This window comes from Typopeltis vanoorti, chromosome 23 (assembly GCF_054136105.1).
Source record: "Typopeltis vanoorti isolate ZY-2024b chromosome 23, IOZ_Tvanoo_1.0, whole genome shotgun sequence".
Lineage (NCBI taxonomy): Eukaryota > Metazoa > Arthropoda > Arachnida > Uropygi > Thelyphonidae > Typopeltis > Typopeltis vanoorti.
The window spans coordinates 13,269,887-13,297,078 of record NC_143571.1 but is presented as its reverse complement, the minus strand read 5'-3'; the positions used below and the strand labels follow the sequence as shown (position 1 = coordinate 13,297,078).

General features: G+C 36.3%; 1 protein-coding gene across 1 annotated transcript in view; it reads right to left on the bottom strand.

Moving 5' to 3' along the window:
• LOC150093631 (alkylglycerol monooxygenase-like) overlaps positions 1-27,192 on the bottom strand; it is a 193,801-nt gene that overhangs the window by 56,601 nt on the left and 110,008 nt on the right. The window contains exons 7-8 of the mRNA XM_090412763.1: positions 24,345-24,490; positions 6,796-6,930 (exon numbers count right to left, since the gene is read on the bottom strand). Coding sequence (XP_090268889.1) covers positions 6,796-6,930; positions 24,345-24,490 — 281 coding nt within the window. The remainder of the gene's footprint in view (positions 1-6,795; positions 6,931-24,344; positions 24,491-27,192) is intronic.

Genomic DNA, 27,192 nt, shown 5'->3' with positions numbered 1-27,192 from the left:
AGATAATCCTATAGTTTGATGCTTGAGTTCTATCACTTCCTTTATGAAGTGGCACAATCTTGCCCTCCTTCCACTCCTTAGGAACTTGACCAAGTGCAAGACTCATATTAAAAAATATGTCAAGGCAGGTGTCAACTCCCTGGCACATTCCTTCAGAATACCCGGTGATATATTATCAAGTTTCACAGCCTTATTTACATCTAGTTTACTCAATTCCCCAAACATCTCTTGCTCACTTACAGTCAGTCTCTCCTCCCCATCATCAACTGCTCTCAATCTCTCCATGAAGTCACATTCACAAGATTGAAAGATCTTTATGAACTGCTCATTAAGTATCTTCACCACACATTCTGCAACAGCTGTCTTTATACCATTTTCTCCAATCAATGTCATCCTTCCATAATCATTCTTTCTTTTGCTGGCTACATATTGAAAGAATTCCCTAGGATTCTTTTTGGCTTCATTAGCTAACTGCTGTTCATATCTCTCTTTAGCTACGAAGTTAATTAAATTAAAGGGATAAAAATTCCTTATTATTTTACAGCCAGTATTCGAAACTCAGATCAAAAACTACGATCTAAGAGTTTCATGCCGAAGAACTATCGGCGAATCCAAGCGTACGTGAACACCTGGTAGTACAACACCAAGGCAACTTGAAGTAAAGGTGTAGCAAGCTCCCTCACTATCCTTGATATTTTCTCACAATGTAAAATACAACTCCTAGGAGATATAATACTGCCTTACATTATGAGGAGAGGTCACTACCTGGACCAGTTTCAACCTTTTTTGAGGTTTCATCAGTGAGTAGGAAGACCTGGATGATATCAAAGTTTAAGTGAAAAGAACTTACATACCTTCACTATATGAATGCCAGAAAGGTGTGCCCATATATTATATTATAACTAAGATAAAAAGCCAAACGGCTATTTTTTCTGGCAAAGTTAATTAAATTAAGGGGATAAAAATCCCTTATTATTTTACAGCCAGTACGTGAAACTTTGAGATCGAAAACTACGATCTTTCATACCGGCTGTAAAATAATAAGGGATTTTTATCCCCTTAATTTAATACAGTGATATTCTTAGACTTTGCAAAAGCAATTGATAGATTATCACATGATAAGTTGGTGTACAAGCTGCAGAGTCATCTAACGATGACTCAGAAATTGGCTCTGAAAAATACAAGCAGGTTATGCATGATGGAGCAGTCTTGCAAAAAAGGAGGGTAACAAGTGGTGTGCCTCATGGTTCTGTTCTTGGGCCCCTGCAGTTTAACTTGTTTTATCAGTAAACGACATATCAGGTGGACTGACTGGGGATTATTATTTTTTCATTATTATCATTCAGGCCTCCATGGAGTCAAAAGACTCATCATGGAAGTTCCTTCCTAGGAAACACAAAGTCTATCAAGATTCATCGAGGGGAGGTACCTCCTAGGAAACACAAAGTAAATTCATTGACAGTTCTCACTCTAACCACTCTCTCAGGCAATGCATTCCACAGTTCAACCACCCTCCATGCAAAGAAGCCACTCCTCACCCTCTTGTTCACAGCTTCAGTTCGTAACTTCCGGGGATGGCCCCTTGTCAGCACTCCTTCCCGCTGTTCAACCAAATGAAAGAACTCCCCAGTGTCAACTCTGTAACCACCTTCAACAGTTAAAAGTCTCAATCATATCATCTCTCCTTCTTCTATCCATCAAACTCTGCAGTCCAAATTCCCTCAGCCAATCCTCATAACTAACATTGTACAGTCCTGAAACCATCTTTGTTACCGCCTTTGTACCCTTTCCACAATTTATTTATCCCCTTCAAATCCTGGGAATCAAATCTGAGAACAATTGTTTAAGCGTGGTCTGATCAGAGTCTTATACTACGGAATGATAACTCGTTTATCTCTGCAGGTCTGCATCTTTCTCATTATTGCAGCAATCCTGTGTGTTACATTCCCTGCCTTTGCAATATGTCCCCAGAATTTCAGATTTCTATCAATCATCAACCCCAGATCTTTTGTCTCCTCTACTTCCTCAAGTATATCTCCTCCACTAGAGTATGCAGCGTCCCATTGATGTGTCCCAAACTTCAAGATCATACATTTTGCTGCTTTAAATCGACACCCCCATTCATTTGCCTATCTGTCTAGCTTATTCAAATCCTCTTGCAGGGCTACCACATCTGCACTATTACTAATAACCGTTCCCAGCTTCACATCATCTGCAAACAACTGAATATCCTCCTGCAATCAACTGACAATGTCATTGATATAAAGGTTAAACAATATAGATCCTAGTACTGAGCCCTACGGGATCCCACTTGTAACCTTCTGCCTCCTTGAAACTGCCCTACCATACACAACTCACTGATACCTATCAGACAGCCAATCCTGAATCCAGTTGACCAACCTGACATCCAAATCCATGTCCTGCCACTTAAATATCAGCTTATCATGTGACACCCTCTCAAATGCCTTCGCTAAAGCCAAGAAAATGGTATATACCTTACTATTATATACCAGTATATACCTTTCCCCCATCTACCCCTCTTGTAACTTTATTATAGAAGGCTAGCATATTACTAAAACAAGAACGACCCTTAACAAATCTATGTTGACTCTCACAGATAACATTACCCTCATCTGCCCAATGCTGTATACGGTCCCTCACTAATTTCTCTTCCTATCCTGCCAAAAAATGCTGTACCCTGCTACTTTTATTCCTGTTATTATATCTTCTGTCAAACACGATTCAGTGATCCCAATAATCTTTGGCGAGGCTGATGCTATCAGCACCATCAATGACTTTTCCTTTATTCCAGATACTCCTGGCATTACTATAAAGCATAAAAATGCACTGTTTCTATACTGAGCATTATCCTCTCTAGACTCCACTGGGCTCAGCATTACCTGATGTCATCCCTCTTCTCCCAAGTACCCATTCCCACAAGAGGCCACCCATGCTACCATCCACATTGAGCATTCTCGTTTCCCTGCATTTACACACTGACTCGTTCAGAACAGCAATCTCTCCAGATGCTTACGTTCTTCCTCATTCAAATGCAAGCAGTCTCTCTCTCTTGCATACAATTCCTTTCTGTCCTCAAACGTCCTCCAATCATCCACATATTCCAATCCTCTCTTCTGACACATTCTAGCTATTATGTTATTCAATATTACTGCTCTTCTGTTCAGCTCGTCACTATCATACCTAGGCAACATGCACACTATCTTTCCTCTATGCATCTTCTTCTGTACCACCTCAAGCAAGAATCTCATATTTCTCGCTGTCCAATTTACATTACCTCTCAAGTCGTTCGTTCCTACCATGACAATTATCTCACCCACCCTTTCACCCCCTTTTAATTGCCATAGCCACACTTTCTATCGTTCCTCCTGGCAAACACTCCTCACGCTTCCTATCTTGCACACCAGGGATCATTGAGTCTCCATACATCACACCTCTTATCACCCTGTTCCTCGATTGCTCACATGCATCCCTCACTCTCTCTCTCCTCTAACACTTTCTCTCTGTGTTCCCCTACTTACCTGCCTTCCTGACATCACTCTATCCCTGGTTCTAGTGCTTCCTCGCATTCTTCTCATTCCCTCTCTCGTACTGTTTCCATTCTCTCCTCTTCTATCATTCCCATAACTCTATCTCATACCCTCTCTTCCACTTATCCTGTTCTCTCCTCTTCTATCATTCACATAACTCTCTCCCATTTCCTCTCTTCTCCTGTTCTTATTCTCTCCTCTTCATTCCCTCTCCTACTGTTCCTATTATCTCCTCTTCTACATTCTCATAACTCTCTCTCATTCCCTCTCTTCTACAGTTCTTATTATCTCCTCTTCTACATTCTCATAACTCTCTCTCTCTCTCTCTCTCTCATTCCCTCTCTTCTACTGTTCCTATTCTCTCATCTTCTATCATTCCCATCTCTCTCTCTCTCTCTCTCAATCCTACGCTGATTCACCTTGCATTCGTCTCTTCCATTTGCCTAATCTCATCTTTCACATCTCATTGCTTTCTCTAAACATTTCGCTTGCTCTTTCAGTTCATTTATCACTCTTTCTGCAAGTCAGCCATTCTTATTGCCATTCATCCTCCTCATTGAGATCATCTCCGAAAACTTCACAATCATTCAACCTTTCCACACTCCCCACTCTCATTATTTTATTCATGCAGAGAATGTAAATTATTTTGGACTATGATCTTCAGTTACTTGCTGATGATGCAAAGTTGGAAAGAATTATAAGTAGCACTGCTGATGTTAATTCCCTTCAGGAAGATTTGAATAGACTTTTTTTTTACTTGGACAAAAGAGTGGGGTTGTAGTTTTAATATCAATAAGTGCAAGGTCTTGCATTTTGGTGTGCAGAAATATAAGGCTGTGTACTTTATTGATGGTGCCATACTGCAGGAAGTGGATGAGATTAGAGATTTGGGAGTGATGGTTGACAGTAGACTGAAGTTTAGATGGCTGCACATCGTAGTCCTGCTACGATAAGAAGTAGATGAGGAAGTGGTTGTGCCACTGTATACAGCACTGGTCAGACCACACACTTAGACTATGGTACTCAAATCTGGTCACCTGGTTTTCAATGTGATGTGGGGATATTGGAAAGGATCCAGAGGCGAGTGACTAAGACAATGTCAGGATTTTGGGAAGAGAGGTTGAAGACATGTGGATTGCAGAGTTTGATGGATAGGAGGAAGAGAGGTGATATGATAGAGACATTTAAGTTAATGAAAGGATTTTATCAGATTAATTCAGAGGGGATTATAAAAAAAATAGAAGGCGAGAGGGGAAAATCCAGAAGTCATTCCTGGAAGTTATGTAAAAGTGTGGTGAAGAGGGGGTGTGAGGAGTAATTTTTTACATGGAGAATTGTCACTGAATGGAATGCATTACCAGAATGTGTTGTTAATGCAAGGTGTTAAGGATTTTAAGATTCTATACGATAAATATGTTGTCAGTTGAATGAACCTCCCATGATTAGTCCGTTGACTCCATGGAGGGTGTAATAATAATAATAATAATAATTTCTCTCTTATTCCATATAAATTTATTCAGTTGACTTCCTACCATACCAGCTTTGTTGATTTTGTTATCTATTTCCATATTTAATTTACCATCTTCACTAAAAATCATGCCTAAGTAGCTGAAATGTTTTACTTGTTCTATAGGTTCTCCATTCACGATGCAGTTGATATTTTCAATGATTCTGCCTATTTTCATTATCATTGTCTTGCTATTGCTTATTTTTATACCTAATTTATTAGGTATGAAATCAGTTATTCAATTTAGTCAGGTTGTTCAACAGTTATTCAGTTTAGTCAGAGAATCTTGCAGACTTGTAGCGGATTTATTTAGAAGTATAACATCATCAACATAAAGTAAAGAGCTGAGATTAACATCTCCAATTTTGATATCAGGTTTAATACTGCTTTCCTTCATAATGTGATCATATAGATAATAACGAATAACAGAGGGGATAACGTGCATCCTTGTCTGACACCAGATTTAACATCAAATCATCTTCTTGTACATCCTTCAATTTTAACTGCTGACAACTCAAATAAAGACTAAGTAGTATGTAATATAATGCACCATTGACACCATATAACCGTAGCATTTTGAATGGCTTTTCTTTTGGCACCTTGTCATATGCCTTTTGCAGGCCTACAAAACATAACTACAGATCTTTGTTATATTCCCATGATTTCTCAACTATTCATTGTAAAGTGAAAATCTGATCCCGACAGCCTCTATTTGACCTGAATCCAGCTTGTTCCTCACCAAGCTTCCCTTCCACAATCCTTTGCAACTGTTTCTCAAGTATACTTGCATAAATCTTACCAGAACACTCAGTAGGGAAATTCCTCTGTAATGCTGACATTCAGTTATATTTCCCTTTTTATATATGGGTACTATGAGAGCTCTACTATAAACATCTGGAATTTGTCCCTCTCTTCAGGCCTTCTGAACTATGCAGTGCAGCCACTGCAAGACTTTTATACCTCCATACTTGAGCATTCTGGTCGAATATCATCTACTCCCACTGCCATTCCACATTTCAAACTTTTGATGTTTTTTTCTACTTCAAGTATGGATATGTATTCCTGATTGCATGCCTGATGAGTGTTTTTTACCACTATGCTGTCACTGCTTGTTTCATTTAGCAATTCTTCGAAGTAATTACTCCATACATCAAGGATATCTTTTTTATCTAGTTTTCATGTCACCTTTATCATCCCTAATTCCTTTTACAGCAATAATTTCTTACTGGACCCCCAAAATGAATCAAATGAGGATATCTCATAATGAGTCAGACTCATAATGAAAAGTACATCAAAAGTACACTACATCTATAGTTCTACCTCTTTCTTCAAAATCTGCTAAAATCAATCAGCATTGGTTTCTGCCTTACTGCTTCTATTATGTGAAGCAGTTCTTTCAGCAGCATTTCCAGCTAACTGTATCTACAGCTTTCGATAAAAAAAGTAAATGGCAATAACCATCTTCTTTTTACCTAACCCTTGACTATATTTAGGAAGTTTATTTTTCACTTGATTAGACTATAATAAATGTTGCACTACCTTATCTCAGTCCTGAAGATATTTTCAGGTGCAAACTTTGTTTGCTTACACTTGGATAAAGGACTAAACTAAATTTATTATTCATGGTTTAGCTGCATTAAAAATTCTGAACTTTTTGTGGATGAGATTGCCATTAAAAAGAAAAAAAAATAAATGATACTATAAAATACTTCTTACATGATAGCATTTGCAACTACTTACATCTGGAATATCCTCTAAGCATCCATGCCAAGGTTTTCCTTCCTCCCAGCCTGGTCCTTTAAGCAGTACAGACAGTTTATTTTTTACTCCTTTAACTTCCCAGAATCGGTTCCAAATATTAGAATAATGAAATAACTGAAACAATAACAGAAACATACCTTGGTCATTTTTTTGATAGAAAGATTTGAAAGCTGATATAAAACAGTTTTAATCTGTAGTTAGCTTATAGTATTTATTGTTTAGATAATTTAGTTTTTGCACTAGGTCACTTTTTTTTTTTAAATTCCTTTTAATATGTACCCTTCATTATATTAAAATACACATATATTATCATTATATTAAAACAGCTTATCAGAATTATAGAAAACTATATATTCAGTAAAAACCAAAATTCTCACTGATCATGCAGAAAAACAGATAATAAGCTCAATATGAAAAGTTGGAAAGGAAAGGAACAAAATTACTTATAAAAATAGTAAAAGTTATAATATTAATATTAATAGTAAAAATAACTTTTAAAAATAGTAAAAGTATCCCTTACTTTTACTATTTTGATGAAATAGTAAAAGTAAGGGATACTTTTACTATTTCATCAAAGTAAAACAACATTAAAATTCCATACAGGAGAGGTTGTGCAACCTATAGTATAATTAATATTGTGGATGGGAAGAAAGTTGAGGATTAAGAAAAAATTAATATTAGATTTGAAAACCTGTAGATTGTTCACTTTAAAAGGAATACTTAAGCCGAGAAACTGTAACAAAAGACAGGAAGGAGCAGAAGGAAAGAACAAATAAAGAGGAAGAAAAATCTGTTCTGGGAGTTTGAACTGTGAAAGAATGTGGTACAGCTACTGCACAAGCTTTAACCCATTTAAAGGAGAGCAAAAGAATTACTGATGAACAGTAAGTATAGAAATATTTATAGAAAATGCAAGCAGCAGAACCTTAATGTCTGTGTGAAAGAGCATATCTAAAATAAATAATGGAGTCTGTAAGAGAGAGATGAGTGGTTAATCAGCTTGCTTCTTCTGTACTACATCACAGATTTTTCAAGTGATCTTAGGGACACTACTACAAATATGAGAAGGAATCAGGTTAATTGCTATTCAGAAGTATAGTAGTGGGTCATTTCATGATTTTTTTTTTTAATGCAAATTCTATCTATGAAGAGTTCTAGACCTATAGTATCTTTTAGTATTGTGGATAAGCTAATGATGATTAGATAATCCAGGAATCCATTGGAATACTACCAGACAGGGTTGAAAGAGTAGACAGTGAATAAGTTTAATCATGGTAAGATAGACTTTGTGTTGTTTATGATGGGCTTCTTATGATGTCTTGTGACTATGTGGAGGTACTAAATAATAACAATAATAATGATGTGAACTGTATCTCTTTTTTCAATTAGTTAATCTCTTTTAATATTTTTAGGATAGCTTCTTCCATTTTATTAATAATAAAATCCCAAGAATATTTGTGATCTTTCTTACCATGGTTTTAGCTATTTATTATTATTATTATTACTGTTACTTTATTCACACAACTGAAACAGCCAAAACAAGATATCATTCAAGACAATTTACCTGGTGATACAGTGCAATTTAGATACTACCCATTATAAATTGTGTAGTTAAATCATTGATGTTTAATTCTTGTAAATAGTTGGATAGCTTCTTTGAAATTTCACCACGTGCACTAATAATAATTGGGAATGGCTTGGATCTGTTAAAGCCACAGCTGGCCAACTTAGATGGTCAGATCTCAATAGTGAGCAATTTTTTCCAGTTTTTTGTTGTTCATGTTATCACTGGGTTCTGCAATGTCAATATCAAACTTGTCGATGTTCAATATTTGTGACATTAGGTCTACTATGGTCCAAAGGTCAATCAATTTGTATTATAAAGTCCCAGAGAATTTTTGCTGTTTTGTTTTTCCAATACTGTCTTGATTTTATGCTGCCACCAGTTATCAGAAGTAGCAAAACCATATTATTTGCATGCATGCCAGTGAACTATCATGGCCGCCTGATCACCACAGTATTTTCAATCAGTTTGAGCTATCCTGCTGCATGCAATGATCAGATGTTCTACAGTTTCATCTTTCTGACTGCATAATCTGCATTCACGGTTATTATTGATGTTCTCAATTTTTGCTTCAATTGCATTAGTTCATAATGCCTATTCTTGAGGGATAGAATAAAACCTTCTGCTTCTTTTTTAAAATATCCACAGTGTAGCCATTAACATCCATCCCATGATGGAGTCAGAAACTCATGGAAGGTACCACTATTGCACACAATGCTCATCCAACTATGCTTTAAACTGATTCAATATGTCTACACCCACAACACACTCAGGCAATGCATTCCACTCTCCATGCAAAGAACCTACTCTTCACTCCTCTGCTCAAAACCTCCTCTTGAAGTTTCCAGCAATGCCCTCTTGTTCTACTTTGAACAAGAGCCCATCGCTGTCTTCCCTCCCATTCTATGAAAAATCTCTTCCATGTCAAACCAATAACAACCCCTGACTAGCTTATATGTCTAAATAATATACCCCTCCCTCCTCATCCTCCTATTCATGAGGCTCTGCAACTTACATTCTCTCAATCTGTCCTCATACTCCACATTCCAAAGTGGAGTATGAGACCACTGAACAACTTTGTGAATCTTCTCTGGACTCTTTCCAAGATCCTGATCACCATGAAAACCTGGTGACCAAATCTGTGCACAATAATCCATATGAGGCCTGATCAAGGCCTTATACAATGGGATCATAACCTCTCTATTTCTGCATATCAGGGTACTCCAAATCACTGCCATTATCCGATGTGATGTCTTCACATCGGATAGCGATTGTTCCCATAACAACATTGGCATCTAACAGGAGCTGTTTTAGTCTACATTTATATATGGTTTTTAATGTTGGTAGTCTTAGATGCTCTTTATGGAGTTCATGTACTTCCGATACGACTGACTTCAGTTCACACTGCATTTCTGTCAACACATTCTGAGCTATGTTGTCAGCTTGATGATCACTGAGTTGAATTTCAAAGTTAGATATTGATGATTTATTGTTGTTATTATTATTATTCTTAACCTCCATGGATTCACAAAATCATCATGGGAGGCCCATCTTGGGCAACACAAAGTATATCATACCACTCCTTAACCTATGCATGGTCTGCACATTCACCACCCCATTATGCAATGAATTCCATAGTGCAACAACTTCTCATAAAAAAGTAACTTCTCGCCCTCCTACTCATATCTCCTTTTGCAACTTCCTGGAATGACCTCTTGTCCTCCCTCCTCCCACTTTGTTTTACTATAAAGAAAAGCCTCTCCAGTGTCAACCCTGTAAATACCTCTCAACAGTTTAAATGTCTTAATCATGTCATCCCCCCCCTTCATCTTCTGTCCACCTCAGTCTATCCTCATAACTAACATTGTAGAGTCTTGATATCATTTTTGTTATCCATCTCTGTATCCTCTCCAAGGTTAGCTTATCCATTTCCAATCCCAGTGACCAGTTTTAAGCACAATGATCCAAAGATGTGGCCTGATCAGGGATCTATACAACAGAATTATCACTCTTTTATCTCTACTGCTCAAATTCACTCTTAATATTGCAGTAATCCTCTAGGTAAGAGTTTCACAACCTTTCTAAGCCCAAGGACCAATAAAATGCCTAAAGCAATTCCACGGACCACTACGTTATGCAATATTTTTAAATGTATGTGAGGATTACCAACATATGCATATTACATTTACATACAACATTTTACATATACATAAACATTTACAAATACATATGGAAACATAACAAAGTTGGAAGTAAACGATTAAAAGTGCATCATCACTGAACAAAGTTTTAATTTTTATTAAACAAATAAAAGGTATCAGTTTCCAATTTGCTGTGGGCAAATGAATGGGTATCTCAGCGCCATCCCGCTGATAACCCCATTCATCTGCCCAGAGCAACTTTTATATTTTTATATGTTATCCCTATTCATCTCCTCACACTCATTAAGCTCACCCCACAACAACAGCATTTTTAGCGTCGTTGGTACCATCGGGAAATGAATGGAGAATGTCAGTGCCGTCCTGCTGAGACCTTCATTCATCTGCCCACAACGACGTTTATCTTTAATCCCCATTCATCTACCTACAGCAACTTTTATATTTTATGTTATCCCCATTCATCTGCCTATACTCATGAAGCTACAACAACTTTATCTTCACACACTCTCTGATTCGACCTGCGACATGTAAACTGTTCCATTCGCTAAGTGCGTTGTGAGACGAGGGGAAAATGTTGTTCTTTTATTACTCCATTCATTATAACACTGAATACAAACTTGTCATCCATGAATTCCATCATGGATGACATCCCCTGCATATACCCAAAAATTTCACTCAGAACATCTCAAAGCCGTCATACAGTTTTGTAGAAAACTGTATGACGATTTTCAGTGCTTCTTCAGATAATTCTGGAAATTCGCTTCTCACTGAAGGCGAGATCCAGAATCGAGAAACAAACCAAGATCATGGAATTGCATTTTTAGCCCATTGTCACTTGAAAGCTCAATTAACTGTTCTTTTTTCGATAAAAAGGTCGTTCTCATGACTAGAAACATGAAACAGATTTCAAACCCACAGAAATTTCTTATAAAAGTTATTCAGAAAATATGTTTCAAAATTCTGTCTTAGAGTTTTGAGGTGGTCACAAACCTTTCGAGAAAGTCACAATCAACAAAAAGATAATTTTCCACTAAAAAGGATTCCAATGTTGGAAAAGTGCAAATTATCTGTCTTACATAACTTATGCACAACACTAGTTTTGTTTTATTTTTTTTCTCGAATGCCTTTATTTTGTCGTAGGCATCAAGAACAGTTAAAGAATTTCCCCTAAAGGGAGAGATTTAGTTCATTTAATTTCAAAAAAAAATGTCTGAAAGATAGGAAAGTGTTGATAACTATGCTTCATCAACAAAGAGTGATGCAAAATTAGAATTATGTTCATTTACAAACAATAAAACTTCTTGCCTTAATTGAAATAAGCTTGTTGATACTTTGCCCCCGGAAATCCAGCGAATTTGAGAATTGAAGCAAAGGTTGTATATATATTTTTTCTTTTAGACTTACACGGTGATCTGAATACAACGACCGTGTTTGAATAAAAACTTTAGTTTAATATAACTAAAATCTACATTAGACGTTTTGACTTTTATGTCAAGGTCATCTTCTGGAGCATACACATTATATACAGAGAACAAGCTAACTACAATCTAACTCGTTTGTTAAAGTTACTGACCAACCGCTACAACAATTATTGGCCTGACTTCTGGTGGAGGAAAAAAAAATTTGCATCCACTGCACCTGTAACTTACCTGTAAAAAAATATTGCATCCACTGCACCTGTAACTTACTGTACATTGGTGAAACAGAACGTACAATCCCTATATGTAAGAAAGAACACATAAGACACATTAATATAACCATGATGGTGAAGCAGGCCTCTCAGATCATGCACTCAACACCTTACACCAAATTAACTGGAAAAGCACCCACTCTTTACACCATACAAAAACCTGGTATGAAAGGAAATTTAAGGAAACCTGCGAAATTCTGATAAACCACCCAAATATCAACAACAAAGATGGCATGAAAATTCCAAGGATCTGGATGGCACACATTTAGCCTACCTAATATATAAGATCCAGCTTAAGTCAGGACTCTAGCCAACCTCCAGCTAGTATTAGAAGCCATTCCATACCAACCGGTGGAATGTACATGTATAATCATATTGTAAATATATATATATATATGTATTTTTTTTTTTTTTTTAAATATAGATTTAATGACTTAAAAAACCGAGATAACTTACAAAGATTTTAATGAGAATAATACAACTAGTTTCGGTTTATAACAGCCTTCATCAGGTATTCATAAAGGAAGAGAATAGTAATAAACATTGAAGTACCTAAAAAACTGGAAATTACAGGTAAAAATTGCCGCACATAATTGATACATAAAAAACGTATTTTTTCAAGTTGTTCTAACAGGCATGCCATTGTTTATTGTAAGTGTGCATGCAGGCTCACGTGAACGCTAATATTGAATAACTGCAGCATGGGTATCTGGGATGTTATAACTCAAATTGTTGTTTAAATGGACAGGATTCAGCAGAATTTCCCTTGATTCTACAATTTTTCTATCAAACTCATCATCACAGCGAAAAATATTTTCTGATCTATCCCAGCAAACGGAGTGGCTTTGTTGATCATCACTAGGACTGTTTGAAAAAAGAGCATCACTGGATAACGCAGTTGCATGTGATCTTTTGTAAGAGATGTCTCTCTTATGCTCTTCTATACGTTGTTCAATAGATTTGCTAGTTTGTCCAAAATAAGGGATATTGCAATCGCATCATAATTTATATACACCTGGATATTTTAGATTGTGATGAGTAGGCTTTGGATGGCTGATTAGAGAATGGATTTTAGGAAGTGTGGTGAAGAATGTCCTGATGTATTTTTTAAGGACTTTAGCTAATTTGTTAGAGACTGTGCTAATGTATGGGATGGAGATGCTACCTTTAAAATTAATAGTTTCTGTTGTGCACTGCCTAGGAGGATCCAGAAGAAATTTCTTAATCGTTTTTTCAGAGTATCCATTTTGTTTAAAGATAAGATTAAAAAAAAAAAAAAAATCAGCTAACGCCTTTTTGTTCCCGTATATACAGGAGTAGGCGAGGCCATTTAGCCCTATCTAACTTTTGGAGACTGAGTGGGCAGTTCAATCTCCACTGGTACCCAATCAGAGACAGATGGCCCAAGGCTATCACTAATTAAGCGGTACGCAGTGAAGAGAGACGGCTCAAATGTGCCGCCATCTCGTGGTCTCTAACCCTAACACAATATATTTAATGTCTGAAATAATGTGGGTTCTACGGTCGATTTTGTTGAGTTTCCAGGACGAAAAACCCGAGTTTCCGGGAGGAAAAACCTGCTTGCCCGTGCCAGAGATCGACTAACTCGGGAACCGGTCGAAAAAAGGCTTAGAAAAATTTCCTCTAGTCGCCGACTAGACTCGAAACCAAGACTTCCTTCGTGCGGCCTAGCGCGATGGTGTGCAAACGCCACATCCACTGAGCTACACAGGCTCTCTTTAAAGATAAGAGAGAGGCGATTTATTTCTTTTTGTAGTTCATCTCGTTCATTCAAGAGAGAGCGTGCTCTGTGTCCTAAGGTAGATATAGTTCGTTTTTGTGGTGGAAAATGATGAGAAAGATTATGCAGATATCTATTGGTATGAGTAGGTTTTCTGTATACAGATTTTTAAACTTTCAGAGCATCTTGTAAGCATGACATCCAGGAAAGGTAAGGAGTTATTATTTTCTAGATCAGCAGTAAATTTTATATTAGGATGTTGGATGTTAAGATGATGAAGAAAATCTATGAGAGATGTGTGCACGTGATTCCAAATAATAAAAATATCATCAACATATCGTTTCCAAACTTTTGGTTTAAATGAGAAGGAAGATATGGCTTTCGTTTCAAAATCTTCAAGGAAGATGTTAGCTAGAACTGGAGACAAAGGATTGCCCATTGCCAGGCCTTGTTTTTGTTGGTAAATGGAGTCCTGTAAATTAAAAATCTCTATATACAGAAAACCTACTCATACCAATAGATATCTGCATAATCTTTCTCATCATTTTCCACCACAAAAACTTGGAACTATATCTACCTTAGGACACAGAGCACGCTCTCTCTCTTGAATGAACGAGATGAACTACAAGAAATAAATTACCTCTCTCTTATCTTTAAACAAAATGGATACTCTGAAAAAACGATTAAGAAATTTCTTCTGGATCCTCCTAGGCAGTGCACAACAGAAACTATTAATTTTAAAGGTAGCATCTCCATCCCATACATTAGCACAGGCTCTAACAAATTAGCTAAAGTCCTTAAAAAATACAACATCAGGATGTTCTTCACCACGCTTCCTAAAATCCGTTCTCTAATCAGCCATCCAAAGCCTACTCATCACAATCTAAAATATCCAGGTGTATATAAATTATGGTGCAATTGCAATATCCCTTATTTTGAACAAACTAACAAATCTATTGAACAACGTATAGAAGAGCATAAGAGAGACATCTCTTACAAAAGATCACATGCAACTGCGTTATCCAGTCATGTTCTTTTTTCAAACAATCCTAGTGATGATCAACAAAGCCACTCCATTTGCTGGGATAGATCAGAAAATATTTTTTGCTGTGATGATGAGTTTGAGAGAAAAATTGTAGAATCAAGGGAAATTCTGCTGAATCCTGTCCATTTAAACAACAATTTGAGTTATAACATCCCAGATACCCATGCTGCAGTTATTCAATATTGGCATTCACATGAGCCTGCATGCACACTTACAATAAGCAATGGCACGCTTGTTTGAATAACTTGAAAAAATACGTTTTCATGTATCAATTATGTGTGGCAATTTTTACCTGTACAGTTTTTTAGATACTTCAATGTTTATTACTATTCTCTTTCTTTATGAATACGCGATGAAGGCTATTATAAGCCGAAACTAGTTGCATTATTCTCATTAAAATCTTTATAAGTTATCTCGGTTTTTTAAGTCATTAAATCTATATTTAAAAATGTATCACAACAATCGAGTAGAAGCCTATGATCACACACACACATATATATACACACACACACACACACAGACTTGCTGTTGCGCCCAATATAATTCTACAACCAACAGATAATACTAATAATAGGACTCTAGCGTCGATGTATAATTTTTTTTTCCCCCACCAGAGGTCACGCCAACACTTGCTGTAGCAGTTGGTCAGTAACTTTAACAAACCAGTTAGATTGTAATGTAGATGGTGATGACCAGAAGATGACCTTGATATAAAGGTTGAAATGTCAAATGTAGATTTTAGTTATATTAAACTAAAGTTTTTATTCAAACACAGTAGTTGTCTCCATAATTTTCAAATATGTATTGTATATATATTCTCTGTCCATTTCATCGCAGAATACTGAAAATAACCTGCTATTTAGCGGTCAAGCTTTAATAAAATTAACTAGCTTTACAGCGTTGTATAGCACAGCTTTAAATTCTGGTGGCATTCCTTTGGAGGCTAATGCTTCCCTACCTATGAAACAATGTACCCAATTCATATCCAGAGCTACTTCCTTGACCATAGAAACAACCCCACTATGCCTGCCTGTAAGGGAGCGAGCTTCATCCAAACAGAAGCCCATGCATTTTTCCAGTGGATCCCTTTGTGTATTATGTAATTATTGAGAGTGTAAAATATTTCTTCTCCAATTGTTCGAGATGACAAAGTTCTACAAAACAGAATATTGTCATGAATGTTGTTATCATGCGCATATCTTATATAGCATATTAACTGCGTATCATCTGTAACATCAGTAGTCTCGTCTATTTGTAACGCATAATAAGGGCTCTTCTTAACTCTTTCGATTAACTGAGATTCTATGTCATCTGTCATATCATTAATTCTGCGACCGACAGTGTAATTTGAAAAAGGAATCATATCAACATCTTTTAACAACTTGCTGCCAAACATAGTTTTTACCACATCTTTTATAGCTGGAAGTAGTAAATTTTCCCCGATAGAATGAGGTTTCTGTTTTCGCTATGCGCAAACTCAACAAGAGATAGATGCTTCCAGTGCCTTGTAATTAATCGAACCCATGGCTGAAACTACATCTTTTTCATGATTTAATGTCGCTAAGCATAGCTGAAATTGGCTTTTTTTTTTTTTTTCCAATTTGTTTATATTTCACATGTTTAGTTTCTAAATGTCGGAGTTTCGCAGGTCTCATGCACTCGTTCGACACTTCATAACACACTGAGGGTTCTGTTCACTTTCATCTCCACACCAAGTAAACCTGAATTCCAAATATGAACTGTTATATTTTGTACTGTATGTTTTCTTTGAACTGCTTGTTTCTTCTACTTTAATAGTATCAGATTTACTCACCGTTATTATAACATGTCTATCACAATTAGGTTAGCATCACCTGTTTCATTTGCTCTTCTTTTCAAAGTCCTAGTTCTAAGCCACATTTCCATTATTAAAAAACATTTCCGAAAAATATATAAATTCTGGGATTAGCTCATGACACACTTTGTCCAATATAATAAATTTAGTTTAATCCTTTATCCAAGTGTGGGCAAACAAAGTTTGCACCTGAAAGTATCTCAGGACTGGGGTAGGGTGGTACAACACCACAGCAACTCCTTGCAAAGGTGGAGCAAGCTAACATCACTCCTATCTCAGCATCTCCCATAATGCAAAACACATCTCCTTGCGGATATGTCTAATGTTATGCATTAAGGGACGGGCCACTATCCAGACTAGTTTCTCTAACCAAGTGAAAAATAAACTTTCAACATTGTCCAAGTATTGTTTAGCACTTCTGAAGATATACTGAACCTTGGTTGAAGGAGGAGAACTTTCACTAATAAAAACCAATAAACAACAAGCAATTGGTTGAAATGTGGATAACACATGTTCACTTCAAAACTGACACAACAGCAAGGGAAGGAGGAAGCAATAAAACTATATTGTTGTTCACTTCACCCCTCTTATTCTTCATCATGCTACAAATTATTGTAGTACTAGAATGAAGAGTAATAAAAGAGGGGTGAAGAGAATAACAATATAGTTTTATTGCTTTTGCCTTTGAACATTCTGATGCTATTTGAAGTCTCTATTTGATTTCGATAATTTTTACTTACTTATTCAATTTTAATTTGTTTGGATAATTAAAAAATATTTATTTAATTAATTTAAGTCTGCTTGTGGACCACCTGTCCCATTGTCACAGACTTGTGGTCTGTGGACCACAGGTTGAGAAACACTGCTCTAGGTTACCTTCACCAGTTTTGCAATACACCCCTGTCCAAAAAGAAACCGAACTTTTGATAGAAAATAAAACACAGGCCAATTATAATTAATCAAATCATTTATTTCAATCAATATACTCCACAGCTTCGCCACAGCATTTGGCACGGTCAATTCATTCATTAAATGAGTTTTTTATACTGGTTTTTGGGATACTGTCGAGGGCCGTGGCTACTGCCACTTGAACATTTTCAATTGTGTTGTATTGCTTTCCTTTCATCAGCAAATGAAGTCTGGGGAAGAGAAAGAAGTCACAGGGTGCTAAATGAGGTAAATATGGGGAGTGATCCAACACACAAACTTGGTTTTTGCTCAAAAACTGTGTCACAATGTTCGAACGATGAGATGGTGCATTATCATGCAAAAGTGACTAGCTGCATGAATACATGATATTCATGCTGTACGAGATGAATTCTCGCTATTAATCGCTTGAAAACTTCGAGATAAAACTCACCGTTGACTGTTTGGCTGGGCAGAACGAATTCTTTGTGGATAATGTACTTGGAATTAGAAACAAATTGTCTTTACTTTTGACTTCTCCAAGTGACTTTTTTTTGGATGCCCTCTTCTGGTGGTCTCCATTCAGCACTCTGGTGCTTTGTTTTGGGCTCATACTCAAAACACCAGTAACGAATGTTTCAAGGAAGTTCGAGTCCTTACGAGCGTTTTAATGAGGTCCTTGCAGTGTTCAATTCAATACATTTTTTGGTCATCGGTCAACTTGTTGGAAACAAATCGCAAATTCAATTTATAAAGGCCCAAACTCTCGGTCAAAATGTTGTGCACATTTGATTTTGAAATCCCCAATTCATCTTCAATCAATCTCACGGACAATTTCAGGTTTTTCTTTGATGAAATCATGCACTTTTTGGATCTTAACTTCTCTCAGTCCAGTTTTTGGACAGCCCGGCTTTTGTCATCCTCAAGCATCTCATGGCCACTTTGAAATCGCTTAAATCACGCATGTAAACTTGAGTACAGGATAAGCATTCATCACCATATGTTTTTTTAAAGCATCTGATGCATTTCGGTAAACCTTTTACCAAGTTGTTTTGTTTTTGTTTTACCACAAAAGTCAATCACAACTCTCTGTTTGAAACTCATTTTCCGACCATTCATCAAAACACACTGTCACTCTTGGCACTATAACTCAGCTTCTAACGAAACAAATAACATAAACAGTTGACACAACACTAATGAAGGTTGCCGCTTTCAGCTACAAAAAGATACAACAGGAGATGCCACTAGTTTCTTCTATTTTCGAAAAGTTCGGTTTCTTTTTGGACAGAAAGTGTCTTTTCCCTAAATTTCAGATTTCTATCAATCTTCACTCCAAGATCCTTTGCCTCCTCTAGTATAGATCCACCAATAAATTATGTAGCCCTCCATCTGTGGATCCCAAAATCTGAAGACCTTACATTTAGTTACATTGAAAAGTGAACCCCCATTCATTTGTTCATCTGTCCAGCTTATTTAAATCCTCCTGAAAGGCTACTATCAGCAGTATTACTAATAACCCTTCCAAGATTCATGTAATCTGCAAATAACTCATTATCTCCCTGCAACTGAGTTCTTTTTTTATTTCTATTTCATTGACTTACATAAAGGTTAAAAAACAAGATCTTCAGTACCAATCCCTATTGAAATCCCACTTGTGACCTTCCGTTTAACCGATAATGCCTCCCCCCACATAATTCTGACATCTATCGAACAGCCAAATTTCAATATTCAATTCACTAACCTGATATCTAACCCAATTTGTTGCAACAAACATATCAACTTTTCATGAGTGTGGCACCTGCCTTTGCAAAATACAAAAAATGACAGTGGATGCCTTTCCTTTGTCAACTTCTCTTGTCACCTTATTATAAAAGGTACAGGGGCGAATTCTCCATGTTTGTTATGCTTACTGTGCAAGCTCATTACTTGAGAAAGAAGTAATATTTATTTGTTAATAAATGCATGCATTTATAAGTATTTCATTTAGGCTTTTATTTTTGTAGACAGAAGATGTCTTAAGCTTGCATGGCAATAATTAAGCCTTGAGTTGTGTGTCGAAGACCAATGCTTACTCGTCTAGTCATGCTACCTTGGCTTGCTCGGCTGTGGGGGTTTCCAGGTCATCGTTGCAGCACAGTGATTTCATGCGTGCGCATAGCCATTTCTGCTCCCTCCATGTCATCTCACCCTGTTGCTTAAACACAGGCCATATGCAGTCAAAGTAGCTCTAGCCAGTGATCTTCAGCCAGCCTTTACAAGTGTGAGTGATGTTTAAGTGAACTGCTTTGCAGAGGACTGTGTATGTATACTGCTGTATTTATTAGTTTTCTGTTAATTTTAAGGTGCTAAGATGGATACCAGACGGTCATTAGAAGTGTGTGTCATTGACAGTTTATTAAGTTTATTATTTCCCGGAGGAGTGTTCAGGAGAAAAATGATATTGTAAAGAATGGCAGGCCATGCTCATCACTGCCAATTTAAAAACTCATCACAAGGAAAAAAACAGAGAATATGTTTGCTCGTTCACTGAGGGTGAGTGCAAGAATACCCACTGGTTAGCAGGATCAAAGAAATTGATTAAGCTGTTTTGTTGGCCTTGTCTTCTGTTTTCTGGTGATTATAGCGTATGGTGCAAAAGTGGTTTTAGCAACTTAAACACTTTGAGATTGTCTATTACCAGGCACAAAAAATCTGCTAACCATATTAAGTGTTTTCTTCAATTAAACAGCTTCGGAAGAACAAGAATTGATCACCAGCTTGATGAACAGAAATATGTCAGTGAAGTACTGCATAATGAAAAGGTGAAAAAAAAATCGCAAAATTCTGAAATGCTTAATAGATGTTATCTATTATTTATCAAAGCAAGAGCTACCATTTCGTGGTCATGACGAGTCCCTGATGTCTGCAAACAGAGGAAATTAGGTACAAATTCTTGATCTAATAAGTCAGTAAATCCTCTTTTGGCAACTCATTTGAAGGAGTCCTCTATTTTTAGAGGTACATCTTCAGCCATTCAGAACAACTTGATTGTTGCAATTACCTCAGTAGTTATGGAGGTAATAAAGAAAGAGATCGAGCAAATGGACTTTGTGGTGCTAATTATGGATGAAACTTCTGACATCATAAACAAGTCTCAGCTTTCGAGTGTTCTTCGTTACATTGACAGCAACAAGGAAGTTCACGAAAGATTTCAGGGTTTCGCTGATGTGAGCCCAGATTGCTCTGCTGCAGCACTTTTTGAACGCCAGTTCTGAAGGAGTACAAGTGTAAGAAAAAACTCATGGTGCAGACATATGATGGTGCTGCTGTCTTAGCCGGTCAAGTGAGTGGTTTAAACAAACGGATCCGAGGACACTATCCATACTTGACTTTAGTGCATTGTTACAGCAATTTGCTGAATTTAACACTACAGCAATCTACTTCCAACATCAAAAGCGTGTACAGTGTTCTTTCAAACTATGTTGGGTCTTACTACTTTCTTCTCGAAGTCTACAAAGAGGACAGCTGCTCTTAAGAACTTTCTTGAAAGGAAATTGCCCACTGCAGCACCAACAAGATAGAACTTCACTTCGCATATTGTGAACACTGTGAAAGAGAATTATGGTATGATAGAGGCTTTCTTTCAACACATTTGGATGCTCCAGATGATTGGGACAGTGACACAGTTTTGAAAGCACAAGGTTTTTTAACTTTCTTACATAAGTTTAACACTCAATTTCTACTGGTAGTATTTTCAAAGATTTTCTCATTTTCTGATGTTGTCTTTAAAATTCTGCAAACCACATCTCTAGATATAAGGTATTGTGCCAAAACAATTGAAGAATTCTCTTTAAATATTCAGACTATGAGATAGGAAGGTTTCATGAGTATTTATGACAATGTTACACGTGATATTAATGTTTGTGAAGGGAAACCAAGTCATAAGAGATGTCATATGTGTGATGACTCAGAAGAATTAAGATTTAAGCATCTTTTCAATGAAATCCTGGACAACATCATGTTACGAATTCGAGAGCACTTCAAATCTATTGCAAATTTTCAGTTCTTTTCTCTCCTTAATTGTAATTTTTTTGAAAACTACAGAAATAAATTCCCTGATAGTGATGTAACATATCTGAAAAAAATATACGAATCATTATTCAACATAGTTCCCTTAAAGGCTGAACTAAGTGTAATGTATGCGTCGCCTGATTTCAAAGACAGAAGCATTTCAGACTTAATGAATTTCATGCACACCAATAAAGTGGATAGCCTGAGGTTTTCAAACTCATAAAGTTGGTAGTAAGTATTTCTGCCATGACATCCTCCATAGAACGCTCATTTTCGACCCTAAGGCACATTAATACATACTGCAGGTCAACCCAAGTGCTAATGATGACAGAAAGACTGTCATCTTTTATCTACCAGAAAATGATGCTTGGGAAAATTAAGTTACAATCAACTTTTATGACGATGTTATTGATTCATAAAGAAGAACCATAGGGTAGAATTTGTATTCAAGTAGGTCAACTAAATTGAAAAAGATAGAATATCATTTGTAAAATAAATGTGGTATTTGTATGATTAAATGTACATAAATTTCTAAATATATAGTTTTAAATGGTCAGTAATTCATTATTCTGCTAATCAGACTTCAATCATACCTCTCACTCCCTGAATGATAACAAGAGCAAGCGTGAATTTCAAGACAGTAAGTCAGAGGATAAGAAGTGTAAGTTTTTAATTTTATTTATTTTTTTTTTTTATGGAGAGTGGTAGTAGCATGGAATGCATTGCCTAAGAGGATGGTGAGAGTACAAACAGTAGTTAAGTTTAAGTAGTAATATAATAGATTTTTGTGTTGTAGATGGCAGGCTTTCACAATGAATATTATAACTCCATGGAGGTCAGGAATAATAATAATAATAATAATTCAATCATTTACATATCTTTTTATATATTTAATTAGAACATTTTAATTAAAAAAAAAAAAAACAGCTAACACCTTTTTTATTCCCGTATACGGGGAGTAGGCGAGGCCATTTAGCCCTATCTAACTTTTGGAGACTGAGTGGGCAGTTCAATCTCCACTGGTACCAATCAGAGATAGATGGCCCAAGGCTATCACAAATTAAGCGGTACACTGTGAAGAGAGACGGCTCAAATGTGCCGCTATCTCGTGGTCCCTAACCCTAACACAATATATTTTAATGTCTGAAATAATGTGGGTTCTATGGTCGATTTTCTTTAGTTTACAGGACGAAAAACCCGAGTTTCCAGGAGGAAAAACCTGCTTGCCCATGCCAGATATAGACTAACTCGGGAACCGGTCGAAAAAAGGCTTAGAAAAATTTCCTCTAGTCACCGATTAGACTCGAAACCAAGTCTTCCTTCGTGTGGCCAAGCGCCGTGGTGTGTAAATGCCACATCCACTGAGCTACACAGGCTCTGACTTTCACAGATTAAATTAAAACATTTTAATTAAATGTTTTAATTTAATCCACTCTACTCAAAGCTGTGATATATTAGTTTAATCAGCTAGATAACATAATATATCATCTATATCTTTCATTTCTTTTATCTTTTTTTTTTATTACTGTTATACTGGTATTTTTGTTTTTCTGTTGTTTTACCAATTCTGATTTCTTTGTTATTATACTTCTCATGATCCACACAGATACTTTCAGAATGTCAGAGGTTCCTAATCTTTTATCTTTATTTTTTCCTGGGCATGAACAATCATTTTTGTGCAATGAATTTCCCAATTGAAGTTTCTGAGTTATAGAGAATTTTATTTGGTATGGTGACCAGCTTTATGGAAAATTGCCAACCCAGAGGACCAGGATATCTTTCTTAGTCTCTTATTTTCTCTGAATACCAACATTTTTGACATACACACACACACACCTGAAATTAGATAAAAGAGTTGTCATTTCATTGTGTAAAGTCATGATGACCACATCTGGACTATTGGGCTCAAATTTGATCATCCCCAGGATTTGAAGGGATTAACCCTGAAAAAAGTGCAAAGGCAGATAACAAAAATGACATCAGGACTGTACAATGTTATTTATGAGGACAGAATGAGGGAATGTGAACAGCAAAGGTTTGTAGATAGAAGGAGGAGGAGAGATGATATGATTGAGGCATTCAAATTGTGGAAAGGTAGTTACAGAGTTGTCAGTGGGGAGTTCTTTCATTTGGTGGAACACAGGGGAGTGAAGACAAGAGACCATACCCTGAAAGTTGTGAGCAAGAGGGTGAGGAGCGGTTTCTTTGCATGGAGGGTGGTTGAACCATGGAATGCATTGCCTGCTAAAGTAGAGGGAGCATAAATGGTGATGATAGACTTTGTGTTTTCTAGGGTGGGCCTCATTCAATGAGTCTTGTAATTCCATGGAGGGCCATAATAATAATACTTATTATTATTACGTTTTTTTAAACGTGTTCAAGAAGTGCATTATATATTATAAAAATATAATATACATTCAACATATTATACATGTATTATATAATAATGTTTTCAACTTTGTGAAAACACTAAAAAATTTATAGTTGTAGCCATTAAAATTAAACACAAATATTAACATGAACATAAAATGTTGTTGACCTGAATATATAAAGAATTAAAAGAATTCACAGGATGTGTAAGTCCATACGCAACTTCTTCACTTTCAGCTTCAAATGTTCCAAACAACCGATCCCAAATTATAAGAACTCCTGCATAATTCTTGTCAATACAATACCTGTTTCTACCTGAAATAAAATGAAGAAAACAGAAACAATTAAAAAAACAAACAAAGCACATACTTACCTTTATGCCAAAAAATATATTTAGAATGATCTTTTGGCCATACAAAAACTCACCTGCTGAAATGGTATTTAATTTAAATTATACTGACATTATGTAAAAAAAGGTAACCATGTGTGCTAAATATACACAATACACATAATAATCTTACTGTTTATGGAATAATCCTAATTGCAGAAGATCAATTCTTAACCATTTTGACAATCATCCCATTTACCAATTGGTCATTATCATCATCATCATCATCATCATCAAATTCCTGCCATGTACCCTCAAGAGGTGTACAGGATATGATAGTACTACATGAAAAAAATTACATCATTATTAATTTCCTATCTACAATTTTCCTCCAAATCAGTCTGTTATTTGTCAACACTCCAACATTATCAGATCTTATATTTCTATCGTCTAAAGCACTTTGTACCATATTAATCCACCTATATCTTGGTCTTCCTCTGGGTCGTTTTGCTGCCAACCTGGCAGAGAACACTTGTTTTGCTAATCTTTCCTTGCCCATTCTGTTTAAGTGACCATACCACCTGAGATTAGCTCTGTTAACGCATTCCTGGATGCTGACAATGTCAAGTTCTTTCCTAATAGCCTCGTTTTTAATATGATACTGCCATTGATGCCATCTGTTCACACCTATAATCTTTCTCAGGACTCTCATATCTGTGGTCTCTAGTCTTTGGTCAAGTGTTTTACTTCTGACCCAGACCAATTAGTCTTCATGTGAAAATTTTACTTCTTTCTGGAACGCCTCCTCTCTACCTATCTTATAAACATTTTCTTTGTACATTTTTCATATGCTTTTCCCATCACATCCTACTATGGTATTAAATATAAAACAGCTACATCTATATGTTGATGGAAACAAAAGCACATGGCAAGTATTTTAGGTTGATATGTTGATTTCAGTGCCTTCATGAGGGTGATATCGTATTTACTTGAATATAACACACACTTTTTTCCCAAAAATGAAAGTTAAAAAAATCGTGGTGCGAGATATATGCAGGGATTTTTTGAAACTAAAGTTTTCAGCAAAAATTGAAAATGAGTATGACTTGCCAAGAATCTCCTATTTGCTATCACTACTTCCGGCCTTGAGAGTGCCTTCCTTGTGTACATCATCAATGTCATCTACTCAAATTGTGTCATCTTCTCTCCCATCCAGGGCATTACAGATGCTGGTTTTTAAAAAATCCTTAGCAATTATTTCTGGCAAAATCATTTCCCAAGCTCTCAAAATCCAGCTGCACAAAGTTCTAATAATGGTTTCTTAATCTTCCCTGCTGGAGTCAGGTCGTAGCTGCCAGTTGCCATCCACTCCATGTAGAATTTTTGTACATAGTCCTTGAATGGTTTGTTGACCAATACATCCAAGAGCTGTAGACAAGACGTAAGACCACCAGCAATAATGGCCACATTGATCCTCATATCCAAAAATTGTTTTATTATTATTAATGAGCAATCCTTCATGAATAATTAATGAGAAGAGCAATTGTAGGCCGGTAGAGAGAGAGAATAGCTATGAACATGTGCATGTTATTGGTGTATTATTAATAAAAGATCGTGCCACTCAACGACAAAGGCAAGCTGACAACTGTTGAGTTGAAATGCTGATTCTCTTCTACCAAATTCCAAAATATTTGAAACTGCCATAACAACATTCACTATATATTTTTCATAGTTTTAACACATTGATATTGGGGTGCTGTTTATGACGGAAGAATATTTATGGCAGGGTGACACTGGTGAATAGTTATAGTAGCAGAGTGACCATTGAAGATGATATAGTGGAATTATTTAATGAACACTTCATCAGTATATATCATACTGGTGTGAGTGATGTTGAAACATGTAGAAGGGAGGCAAGTATTAGAAGAATTAAAGGTGAAAGAGTCAGAGGTGTATCAAGTGTTGCTTGTGTTAGATGTCGATAGTGCTGTGGGAATGGATGACATATCACCACAAATTTTTAAGGAATATATAGAGTTGTTAGCTATGTCCTTGACCTGGTTATTTAATGAGTCTTTCATAACGAGTAGAAAGAAGGCAAATTAACATCTTCACAACCATAGTTACTGGACTGAGGTTTCCAGTTAGTTTCCAGATATATGGTCTGTATATTTGCAATTGAGGTCAAAGTGTTGGAGAAACTGGTTAGGAATAGTACACAGGATTACGTTTATAGACATAGGATTCTCTGTTATGGTCAGCATGGATTTGTGAAGGGCAGGTCTTTTTTTTTTTTTTTTTTTTCCCCTTATATAATGAGACCGATGGAGTATTTAGGCTTTCTGAATGATACCAGCAAGTTGTGGATGATGGAGTAGTGTCTCAGAAAAGGAAGGTGACCAGTAGCATACCTCAGAGTTCTGTTCTTCGGCTCCTACTGTTTAACTTATTATTATTTTTCACCTCCAGGGAGTCCAAAGACTCATTGAGGGAGGGCATCTACTCTACAACTCTGCTTCCACCACTCACAATCCACCAAGTGACCGCAACTACACAAACGCCATCTACCGCCGACCACCACCACTAGTATTTATTTGTTAATTTAATTTCATATAGATTGAATGGAGTCCTTCAAATGTTTGTTGTTGATGTTAATTCTTTTTGTAGAAAGGCTTATACGCTGGTTAAA